Here is a 10,925-nt window from a genome sequence, read left to right as displayed (position 1 = left end):
AAAAAAAAAAAAAAAAAAAAAAGAAATTTTTGTTTTATGTCTGTGGGTGTTTCGCCTGCATGTGTGCCTGTGCAGCGTGTATATGCTGGTGCCCACAGAGGCCAGCAGTTAGATCCTTGATGGCAGTTACAATTATAAACCATCATGTAGGTACTAGGATTGAACTCAGGTCCTTTGGAAAAGTAGCCATTGTTCTAAACCACTGAGCCATCTCTCCAGCCCACGTCTACAAACTCCACGAGGCCTATATGTGTGTTTGTGTAAGCTCATGCATGTCATGGCACACGAGCTAGTTCCAGACAGCTCTTGTAACCTGTCTCCAAAGTCAATGCGCACCTTACGTCACGGGGGCTCATGGAGGTTATGGAGACAGACACAGGTTCTCAGGCTTGGTGGCAAGTATCATTACCTGTTGAGCTATTATATACTAGTTCTGTTTGATCTTTCAAAGATGAATTTGTTTATTCTGAGTCATTTGTATTTCCATATGGATTTCATTAGGATCAACTTGTAAATTTGTGCCTTAAAAGCCCACTGCAATTTTGTAAGGACTGTGCAAAGTCTATAGATACTTTGGAGATAAGAGACATTTAATAACATCTGAATTTTAGGGGTTGTCTTTCCATTTAAGTTACTCTTTCAATGGTGATGTATTTCCTATTATTATAATTTGGTTTTTCGAGACAGGGTTTCTCTATGAAGCCCTGGCTATCCTGGAACTTGCTAATGTAAACCAGACTGGCCTCAAACTCAGAGATCTACCTACCTCTACCTCCCGAGTTTTGGGATTAAAGGTATGCACCACCACCTGGCACTAATGCATTTTTTTTTTAAATGTGCACTGGTACTTTACTGGCATGTGAGAGAATGTCAGATCCTCTGCAAGAATAGCCAGTGCTCTTTCTTAACCACTGTGCCATCTTTCCAGCCCCTCTAATGCATTAACTAATGTGTTGACCCTAGATTCATTTTAGATTCAGAAGTATGTCAGTTATGTTTTCCTTTTAACTTTTACTTGCACATATGTGTGGCTGGTACCCACAAGGGTCAGAAGAGGACAATGGATGCCTGGAAGTAGAATTTAAGATTTTTTTGGGTTACCATGTAGGTAAATTAAATCCATATCCTATGCAAGAATAACAAGTGCTTTAAACAACTGAGCCGTCTTTCCAGTTCCCATTATTATCATTATCATTATTATTATGAGACAGGGTTTCTCTGTGTAGCCCTGGCTGTCCTGGAACTTTCTCTGTAGACTAGGCTGGCCTCAAACTCAAGAGATCTGTCTCTGCCTCCCAAGTGCTGGGACTAAAGGCATGTCACCACACCCATCCATTATTACTTTTAAAATGTATATGGGTATTTTGCTTATGTGTATGTCTTTGTATTACTTTTTTGCCCGGTGCCTATAAAGAACCTTACAGTTGTGAGCACATGTTGAAAATTGAACCTAGTTCCCCTCAGGAGCAACAAATGCTCTTAACTGCTGAGCCACCTCTCTCCAGTTCCATTATAATGCCTTTCCATCCTTCCATTATTCTCTAAAATCCTCAAAGACAGTGAAAACCTGGTCCAGTGCCTACAATTTCTTTTCTACTAACTTCTTTTATTTCCTATATTTATCTGAATTAGAATTCTCATACAGTAGTAGACACTGTAGGAAAATAAAGACTGCTGTAATTTCATATCCTAGTCATGACACTAATTTTCTGAATAAGCACTGCTTGGTGGTCACTTCAGATGAAGCTCAGTTTCTTTTACATGGGACTGCCAATCCCTGTTCCTTTTAATGTTGCTGTGATACAATGGCATAGCTGTGCATAGCAGCCTTGCAAAGATATCAAGCAATGTGGAGAGAAATGGGCGATTACTGGGAACCAGAGAAACCAATAAGAAAAAGGAATAAAACTCAAGGCTGAAGAGAAACATCAACACTCACAATGGCTTGGTTGAACTTGGACTCTATCTCCCCAAGCAGCCAGTCAAAGGCCTCTCCACTTAGTCGGAACTCCTCAGCCATGCGTCTGGAGCAGAGTGTGGATCTTAGGTGGATGTTGAAGAGCAACGTGGCATTCTCCTGCGCCTGCCGACTTAGTGGGTCATCCCCGTTCACGATGACCAACTTTTTGCTCAATTCCTTGACTCCTGGGGCCCAATGAGGCAAAGAGATTGTCAGAGCAGGCCATAGCAGACTCTCACCCTCCAGTCTAGCCTGGAGTCATCAAAGTGGCACTACTTACCCTCTACCACTTTGATGGGGTGCAGGTCAGAGGGAAGACGAGGGTTGATGTGGAAGATTTTCTGAGCATTCCAGATCATACGCAGGAGGTTACAGGGCAGGACCACCTGAGAGAGCAGGGATTGAAGCAGGACTGTCAACACTACACTGTGCAACAGTAGGACCTCTCTAGTCTAGCACTTCTCATCTGCGGGTACCTTGCTGTCACCAGTTGGGAAGATGACCCTGAGAACTTCCCGATCCTCACGCATCCGCTCAAATTCCCGTTCCAGTTCATTCTGTATGTGTGCATTGCTCAGCACATCCTTTACCAGATCCTCCTGTAGAGTTCGCCGCAGGGCTCTCTCATTGGTATAATCAAAACGGAACCTGAAGGTGACAAGGGGGTGAAATTAGCGGACACATGGGCTTTGTGTTCTCACCCCCATAAGGTATAGTGTGAGTTTTTTCCAATGTGCACAGATCACTTGGAAGGAACAGGGCTTTGGAGGCAAGGATCTTGTATAAGACCCAGACCCCAGGCCAGCTGATGGGAGCCACACTTGAACTATTACTAGGGACAAAATAGGGGCCGATCTCAAATCCACCTCTGGATCCACTCTCTTCCCATGCAGCAACTATTTCTTTTTTTTTTTTTTTTTTTTGGGTTTTTCGAGACAGGGTGTCTCTGTGGTTTTGGAGCCTGTCCTGTCCTGGAACTAGCTCTTGTAGACCAGGCTGGTCTCGAACTCACAGAGATCCGCCTGTCTCTGCCTCCCGAGTGCTGGGATTAAAGGCGTGCGCCACCATCGCCCAGCTGCAGCAACTATTTCTAATGGATGGAGAAATGGTGTTCTGAAAGTAAAGCCTGCTGCAAGACGCATTAGGTCACTTCTCTAAGGCAAATAATTTAACACAGGCACTATGGCCCAGGGGTGGGAACCATCTGTGTGCTGCCTCCTTACTTCTTCTCAAAAGCTTTGTTAGAAGGTTTAAGTGTAGCCAGATTCTGGAACTCAACGCTCTCGCCTGCGAGGCCGTCTTCTCCATAGCGCAGCTGAACCACTTGGTTGATGGAGTTCCGCACAGTTGCGTCATATTTCACCATTACCGACTCCATGGATTTTATCAGCCTTCGCTGAATATACCCTGGGAAAGGGAGTCAAGAGAAAGACCTGAGGCAAGCAAAAAGGTGACAGAGCTCAAAGATCTAGAGGACAAAATTCATCTTGGGGAACAGAAACCTATAGCCCAAGAAGCCCCACCCCCATCTGCACTCAGAAAAGGCCTTACCAGTCTCAGCAGTCTTAACGGCTGTGTCGATGAGACCTTCTCGTCCTCCCATGGCATGGAAGAAGAACTCAGTGGGTGTGAGACCAGCCAAGTATGAGTTCTCTACAAAACCTCGACTCTCAGGACCATAATCATCCTTGATAAAGTGAGGAAGAGTCCGATGCTTAAATCCAAATGGGATCCGTTTGCCCTCCACGTTCTGCTGCCCCACAACAGCAATGACCTAGGAAACAGAAAAAGAGGCTGCATAAAACTTTCCCTTGCCTTAAGAATAAAGCCAGGTGGTGGTGACGCACATCTTTAATCCTAGCACATAGGAGGCAGAGGCAGGTGGATCTCTGTGAGTTCAAGACCAGTCGGACTACAAGAGCTAGTTCCAGGACAGGCTCCAAAGCTACAGAAAACCCTCTTGAGGGGCTGGAGAGATGGCTCAGTGGTTAAGAGCACCGTCTGCTCTTCCAGAGGTCCGGAGTTCAATTCCCAGCAACCACATGGTGGCTCCAAACCATCTGTAATGAGATCTGGCGCCCTCCTCTGGCGTGTGGGTATACATGGAAGCAGAAAGTTGTATACATAATAAATAAATAAATCTTTAAAAAAAAAAAAAAGAAAACCCTCTTGAAAGCCCCCCCCCCCCGCCAAAAAAAAAAGGCCAGGAATAGAGGCACATGCCTATAATCCTAGAACTTAAGAGGAGGCAGGTTACTAATTGCAAATTCAACATGAGGTACACAGCAAGAACATGTGCTTAGAAAAAAAGAAAAACAGACCATTCATATGTAATTGGACCTTGTTTCAAGCCCCAACATTGCAGTGGTAGTAGGGGGATCCCTACTATTTTTCCATCTTTCCCCACACCAAAACATAGACACAGCTGCCCTCTCCCCCTCCAGACTCTGGCATAGTCCTCATATCTCAAAAAAATTCTTACCTGGGAGATGTTGATCTTGGAACCTTTAGCTCCAGACACCACCATGGACTTGAAGTTGTTGTATTCAGACAGGGATTTCTGTGCAGAGGAGCCAGTTTTATCTCGAGCATCATTGAGAATGCGATTCACTTGATTCTCAAATGTTTGACGTAATGTGTTTCCTGGGGTGGGTTCCAGTTCATTGTTGTGAGCCTTCTCAATGACCTAGGGACAGTGTTTTCATTGACACATGAGTCTCTATGCCCCTTTCCTCTAAACTCTTATATCCATTTTGCTCTTGTGGATGTTAAATTCAAATTCCCTAAGACGCTCTTCTCTGCCCAGCCTCCTTCTCACCTCTATTACATCTTGTTTAGCCTTCTTAATAGTGTTCTGGATGTCCTGGTAAGTCTTGGAATCAGCAATGGAGTCTCCAATGCCAATGGTATGACCTAGGGAGAAAGAAAAGCATTAGCAACAGTCAATCATTTTGGACTCTAAGGCATCCTGTGAAGAGAGTGTAAACAAAGGAATGATAAACAATAAGAGGGAAAGGAGTTCCATATCTGATTTGGAAGCACTTGCCCTCAATGAGGAGCCAGTTGTTGATGACAGTCTGAATGTTGGAGTAGAAGAGGCGAGTGATATCATGACCCATCTCTAGGTAGGAGATGTGAACCAGAGAGCCTGCTGAGGTGCCCAGAGACTTCTTACAAAGGATGCCCATGATAAGCTCTCCATTCTCCACCACCACCTGTGGATAAGAGCGCACTCAAAATTTTGTTCTCATTCCCAAGTCCAAATCTTTTATCCATATACCCAGGAGCCAGGCCTTACTTTGGTGTCTCCAGGAGAGATGTGCTTGTAAGGGCCACTGTCTTCATCATCAGGATGAGTGCTGTGGGTACGGATGCAATTGATGTGACCAGGTATGATGAGTGAGAAGATCTGCTTGCCTGTCCACAGGGGTCGGGGTTTGAGGATAGCTGGCTGTGGAACCTTCCCATCCCACGTGGACAGGAACATTAAAAGGTTCATCACTTCACCCTATGAGGTAACAGCAAGAAAAGAAAGAAAAGGGGGAAGGAGAAAGTCAGATCTTAAGTTTCCTTCTCTCAGGAATATTTGGGAAGCTTTCTATCCAACAAGGAAAGCCAGATTTTAGAAGCAAAATGATGCTAGAAGTGTCTTCCAATTTTTTTTTCTTCAATTTTTCGAGATAAGGTTTCTCTGTGTATCTCTGGCTGTCCTAGAACTTGCTTTGTAGACCAGGCTGGCCTCAAACTCACAGAGATCCGCCTGCCTCTGTCTCCCCAAGTACTGGGATTAAAGGCGAGTGCCACCAGTGCCTGGCTAATCTTCCAAATTTTTAGTTTAAAAAAAATTATAGCAATAATAAGATCTTTTCTTTTACTTATTAGGAAATAAGTAAAGGCAAAAATAAAGTGATAAAAGTTTAACAAGGCTGGGCGGTGGTGGTGCACGCCTTTAATCCCAGCACTTGGGAGGCAGAGGCGGTGGATCTCTGTGAGTTCAAGACCAGCCTGGTCTACAAGAGCTAGTTCCAGGACAGGCTCCAAAACAACAGAAAAACCCTGTCTCGGGGGAAAAAAAAAAAGTTTAACAAGGATATACTTTTCCTTATCTTTATTTTATTTTTTCCTTTTTTTGGATTTTCGAGACAGGGTTTCTCCGTAGCTTTTTGGTTCCTGTCCTGGGAACCACCGCCTGGCTCCTTATCTCTATTTTAAAGACAAAATATGAAATTAAAGAAAATTTAATTTCACCAACCGGTGGTGGTGGTACAAGCCTTTAATCCCAGCACTCGGGAGGCAGAGACAGGCGGATCTCTGTGAGTTCAAGGCCAGCCTGGTCTACAAGAGCTTGTTCCAGGACTGGCTCCAAAGCTACAGAGAAATTCTATCTTGAAAAACCAAAAAAAAAAAAAAAAACCCAACAAAACAACAAAACCACTATAGCTCTCCTTCCCTGCTTCCCTGGCTCTTTCATACTTTAAGACCTTCAATCCTTTTGCCCACCAAAGTTTCCATTTGGATCACATACCCGCTCCAGGAAGACATCTCTCTTCGTGAATTTGCGTACTGCTGTGAGCGTGTCTTGCACAATACCCATGACAGGTCGATTGCTCTGGGGGGTGACAATCATTCGAGGCACCATGGCCAACTCCTGGATCTCTGCCCGTGTCTCCAGAGACTGTGGCAGGTGCAAATTCATCTCATCCCCATCAAAGTCTGCATTGTATGGCGTTGTCACACTGTAGCCAAGAGAGAAGGAACTCCGAGTTGGGACTATGTCTTCAGTGACAACTGATAGAATTGCCTGGCCTGTTCCCATCTTAGTCTGATTCCCCTCAAGTACAGAACTGACCTAAGATTCAAGCGAAAAGTAGACCAAGGGAGGATGCGGACCCGATGCCCCATCATGGACATTTTGTGCAAAGTTGGCTGACGATTGAAGATAACGATGTCCCCGTCACACATGTGCCGCTCCACCTGGAAGGGCGGGTACAGAACAGGGCTCAGGAAGGAGGTACACTAGAATGAAGGGACAGTGGACCTAGAGTCTCTCATAAACTGGAAGAGAGATGATAGTATGCTGTATTTCACTGAAAACATATTAAACACCCCTTTTGTACAGCTCTGGTCCAACATCAGCTTACTAGGGATGTCTTTTTTTTTTTTTTTTGGTTTTTCGAGACAGGGTTTCTCTGTGATTTTGGAGCCTGTCCTGGAACTAGCTCTTGTAGACCAGGCTGGTCTCGAACTCACAGAGATCCGCCTGCCTCTGCCTCCCGAGTGCTGGGATTAAAGGCGTGCGCCACCACCGCCCGGCTGCTTACTAGGGATGTCAATGGCTGGCAGCACACCCCTTTAAAACAAAAGGCACCCAGTATCAGTAGTGGCACACACCAGCACTTAAGGAGCCTAAGGCAGGAGCAACATGAATTTGAGTCTGTCAGCTACCCAGCAGTGGGGGTGCACTCCTTTAATCCCAGTACTGGGGAGGCAGAGGCAGACAGATCGAAGCAGCCTGGGGAGAGTATTCCAGGACAGATAGGGCTATACAGAGAAACCTTGTCTTGAGAAAACCAAACCAAGCCAAAAAACAAAACAAACAAACAACAACAACAACAACAAAAAAAACCACAGAGCAACACCCTCCCACACACAAAACAAAAACAAAAAAACCCACCCAAAACAAACACAAAAAATTGAGGTCCAGGTTAGCCTGGGGTATATGGTGAAAACCTGTCACAAAAAAAGGGCTGGAGCCGGGCGATGGTGGCGCACGCCTTTAATCCCAGCACTCGGGAGGCAGAGGCAGGCGGATCTCTGTGAGTTCGAGACCAGCCTGGTCTACAGAGCTAGTTCCAGGACAGGCTCCAAAGTCACAGAGAAACCCTGTCTCGAAAAACCAAAAGGGCTGGAGAGATGGCTCAGAGGTTAAGAGTACTGACTGCTCTTCCAGAGATCCTGAGTTCAATTCCCAGCAACCACCTGTACTGAGATCTGGCGCCCTCCTCTGGCATGCGGGCATACATCGAGGCAGAATGTTGTATACATAATAAATAAATATTTAAAAAACAAAACAAAACCAAAACCCAAAGCACTCCCACCTCCCTAAAACAACCACCACTCAACAAGCTTAAATCTAAGCCAGTTCCCATTGTATAGGAGGCTTCCGGCCCTGGTGATTAATGAAGGGCCATAGCTTATTACATGCCTTATAGCCAGTCTGCAGGTGCAGGTCACTGGGTTTAGGATGGAAACGCAAGTCAATTCGATCACCGTTGTCTCGAATGATGTACTTTGCTCCTGGATACTGGCTGTTTCCCCTGCGTACTAATTCCTGAAGTCTAAGAAGAAAAGAAGTATGAAATGAACAAAATACTTTCCAAAAAGCTCCCATTCCCGCCTTCATCCCCAAACCACAAGTGGATGCCAAACACAAACCTCAACACCCCTCCTCACTCCAAGCTGTCTCTTCCAGATGAGGAAGGCACACTTCTGAGAACACGTGCCCCACCACCTTAGCAAGGTTAATGGACTAAAGCACACCTGTCAATGTTGAAGGGAGTGACAATCTCTGCAAAGGTCATGTTGGCAGCAATGGAGCGGGGCACACCAACTTGGTCAATGGATAGGTTAGGGTCGGGAGTGATGACAGTACGGGCTGAGAAGTCCACTCGTTTGCCCATTAGATTCCCTCGAACCCGTCCTTCCTTGCCCTTCAACCGTTGCTTCAAGGACTTGAGGGGACGGCCAGACTTCTGCATGGCCTATAAGAAAACACAGGAAGGATACCCAGGCAGTCAGTACTGGGTTCTCCTCGAGTATATTTATTCATCCTGGCCTCCACCCTGGCTCCAATCCATAGGGCAAGAGTGTGTAGACGCACACGGGGTAAGCCGGGCAATTCATTGTCCACCATGGTGGCCACATGGAACTGGAGGAGCTTCACATCCTCTGCGATGACATGGGCAGCCGCGCCATTCTGCTCATTTCGCCGCAGCTGATTATTGATCTTCACGATGTCAGCCAGTTTGTGAGTCAGATCATCCTGAAGCAAAAAAATCAACATCATCAGTCAGGCTACCACTACCTGGGTGCTCAGCACACACGTGCCAGATACACAGCATGACTCCCCTTATAATACCTTGAGCGATCATGAAAGGGCAACTTTAAAGGTCACACAGCTATCAAGTGGCAAACTATTTTCAACTTAGATTGGTCCACCTGGCCCTTTACACACACATGCTATGCCACTGGTCTATCTGAAACCATCTTCTAGTCACATGCTAGCTATGCACCCACGATGCAGTCCTAAGAACAGCTGACCTGGTTGCGGGCAGAACCCTGCATCACCACAGCAGGACGCACGGAGAGAGGAGGCACAGGCAACACCGTGACAATCATCCACTCAGGCCGGGCGTAACGAGGCTCCATGCCCAGAACAAAACACTCCTCGTCTGAGATGCGCTTGAAGATTTCGTGGACTCGCTCTGGACTCAGCAAGATCTTCTTCTCCTGAGAGTCTTCATTAACATGTTTCCACTCAGCATACAGCTCCAGGCCAGAGCGCCGGATCCGTGGCTGGTACCGCCCGCAGCCACCATGGCCCTTCCAAAGAAGATCCATCAGAACCTAGGACTGGGCCACTCCTGCCACACTAGGCCAGTACATCCCACAGTTCTGTGTCATTTCACCCCGTTTTCTACAGCTACTTTTGCTAGTATTCAGGCATCTGTACTGGCCTGCCCTTAGGGTCCTGACAGGATATGCCCTCAGCTGCAGCCACTAAGAGCACCTCCTGTGCACATTCACTATGTTCCCTTTCAAAAGGTGGGCTTGCCCACCTTCTGTGTCTCTCACTCTCTCTGCCTCTTTTCTCTTCTGCCACTCACATCCCCAGAGGCCGGTCTCCCCTCTCCCCTTTTCCCCCAATAAAAAGCCCTCCATGTGACTCTACAGCATGTGTCTTTCTCTCACAACAGCTTCCCGGGTCTCAGCCAGTCCCTGTCACCTTCTCTTTGGTCAGATCCTCATCCCCCTCAGGCTGCTCCACACCAAACTTGTTGTCCATTTCTTCTCCACCTTCACAGATGTTTTTGCCCTTGCAAAGGTCATAGACGTGTGTAAGCCGTTTCTTGGGCTGCCCCTTAGATTTGGCCAGGATGTCCTTAATCTTTGGGTTGTTCTGGGGAAAGAATAGAGCAGGGTCAATTGGAGCTGTCCCCTGCCTCAGCTAGCAACTGCCCTCCTAGACTAGGGATCATGCCCTACTCACGGAATCCACGAGCAGTTTGGAGCAGAAGAAACAGACACAGCGTAAAACCTTCATTGTCTTCACCAGGAAACCCACATGAAACACAGGCTTGGCCAGTTCGATGTGGCCAAAGTGGCCAGGACACTCAGTCATGTTACCTGTGGAAAAACATACCGAGCACTTTCTTGAAAGTTCCCAATGACCTCAAGAGACTAGACTTTTAGGTAGTGACCTATTCCTGGCTTTAAGGATCTAAAACTGTCCCATTGTGGATCCCTCTGACCCAGCACTTACCTGCACATGTTTGACAGCGACCAGTTCGCTCAATAACTCCCTGCCGTGGATCCATGAGTCCCCCAAGCTTGGGGCGACCTCCCTCGGTTGTCTCTGGGTATTTGATGCCACCCTCTGTCACAGACATCCGTTTCTGCACAAAAGAAAAGCCAGCACCAACTAAGTACGAGTCCTAGTTTGCAGAGCTACAGAGTTATACACTAAAGCCTAAGAAAATCCCATACCACTTCTTTAACCCAGTATGAAATGGGAATGTCAGGGGCTCAGAGGTTAAGAGCACTGGCTCCAGAGATCCTGAGTTCAATTCCCAGCAACCACATGGTGGCTCACAACCATCCATAATGAGATCTGGTGCCCTCTTCTGACCTGCAGGCATACATGCAGGCAGAACACTAAAATAAATAAATAAATAAATAAATAAAT

At 46.5% G+C, this 10,925-nt stretch overlaps 1 protein-coding gene across 2 annotated transcripts in view; it reads right to left on the bottom strand.

Annotated features, from left to right (window-relative positions):
• The window catches only part of Polr2a (RNA polymerase II subunit A), a 24,642-nt gene that overhangs the window by 8,093 nt on the left and 5,624 nt on the right, over nucleotides 1–10,925 (bottom strand). For both annotated transcript variants that reach the window (XM_026780368.1, XM_005349761.3), the window contains exons 2-19: nucleotides 10,503–10,635; nucleotides 10,230–10,366; nucleotides 9,966–10,139; nucleotides 9,281–9,562; nucleotides 8,841–9,002; nucleotides 8,501–8,721; nucleotides 8,166–8,298; nucleotides 6,810–6,934; nucleotides 6,486–6,696; nucleotides 5,259–5,468; nucleotides 5,007–5,175; nucleotides 4,779–4,873; nucleotides 4,443–4,646; nucleotides 3,512–3,734; nucleotides 3,184–3,367; nucleotides 2,437–2,608; nucleotides 2,241–2,346; nucleotides 1,940–2,145 (exon numbers count right to left, since the gene is read on the bottom strand). In XM_026780368.1, the coding sequence (XP_026636169.1) occupies nucleotides 1,940–2,145; nucleotides 2,241–2,346; nucleotides 2,437–2,608; nucleotides 3,184–3,367; nucleotides 3,512–3,734; nucleotides 4,443–4,646; nucleotides 4,779–4,873; nucleotides 5,007–5,175; nucleotides 5,259–5,468; nucleotides 6,486–6,696; nucleotides 6,810–6,934; nucleotides 8,166–8,298; nucleotides 8,501–8,721; nucleotides 8,841–9,002; nucleotides 9,281–9,562; nucleotides 9,966–10,139; nucleotides 10,230–10,366; nucleotides 10,503–10,635 (3,147 nt within the window). The remainder of the gene's footprint in view (nucleotides 1–1,939; nucleotides 2,146–2,240; nucleotides 2,347–2,436; nucleotides 2,609–3,183; nucleotides 3,368–3,511; nucleotides 3,735–4,442; nucleotides 4,647–4,778; nucleotides 4,874–5,006; nucleotides 5,176–5,258; nucleotides 5,469–6,485; nucleotides 6,697–6,809; nucleotides 6,935–8,165; nucleotides 8,299–8,500; nucleotides 8,722–8,840; nucleotides 9,003–9,280; nucleotides 9,563–9,965; nucleotides 10,140–10,229; nucleotides 10,367–10,502; nucleotides 10,636–10,925) is intronic.

This window comes from Microtus ochrogaster, chromosome 7 (genome assembly GCF_000317375.1).
Source record: "Microtus ochrogaster isolate Prairie Vole_2 chromosome 7, MicOch1.0, whole genome shotgun sequence".
Lineage (NCBI taxonomy): Eukaryota > Metazoa > Chordata > Mammalia > Rodentia > Cricetidae > Microtus > Microtus ochrogaster.
This window is presented reverse-complemented; position numbering and strand designations above follow the sequence as displayed.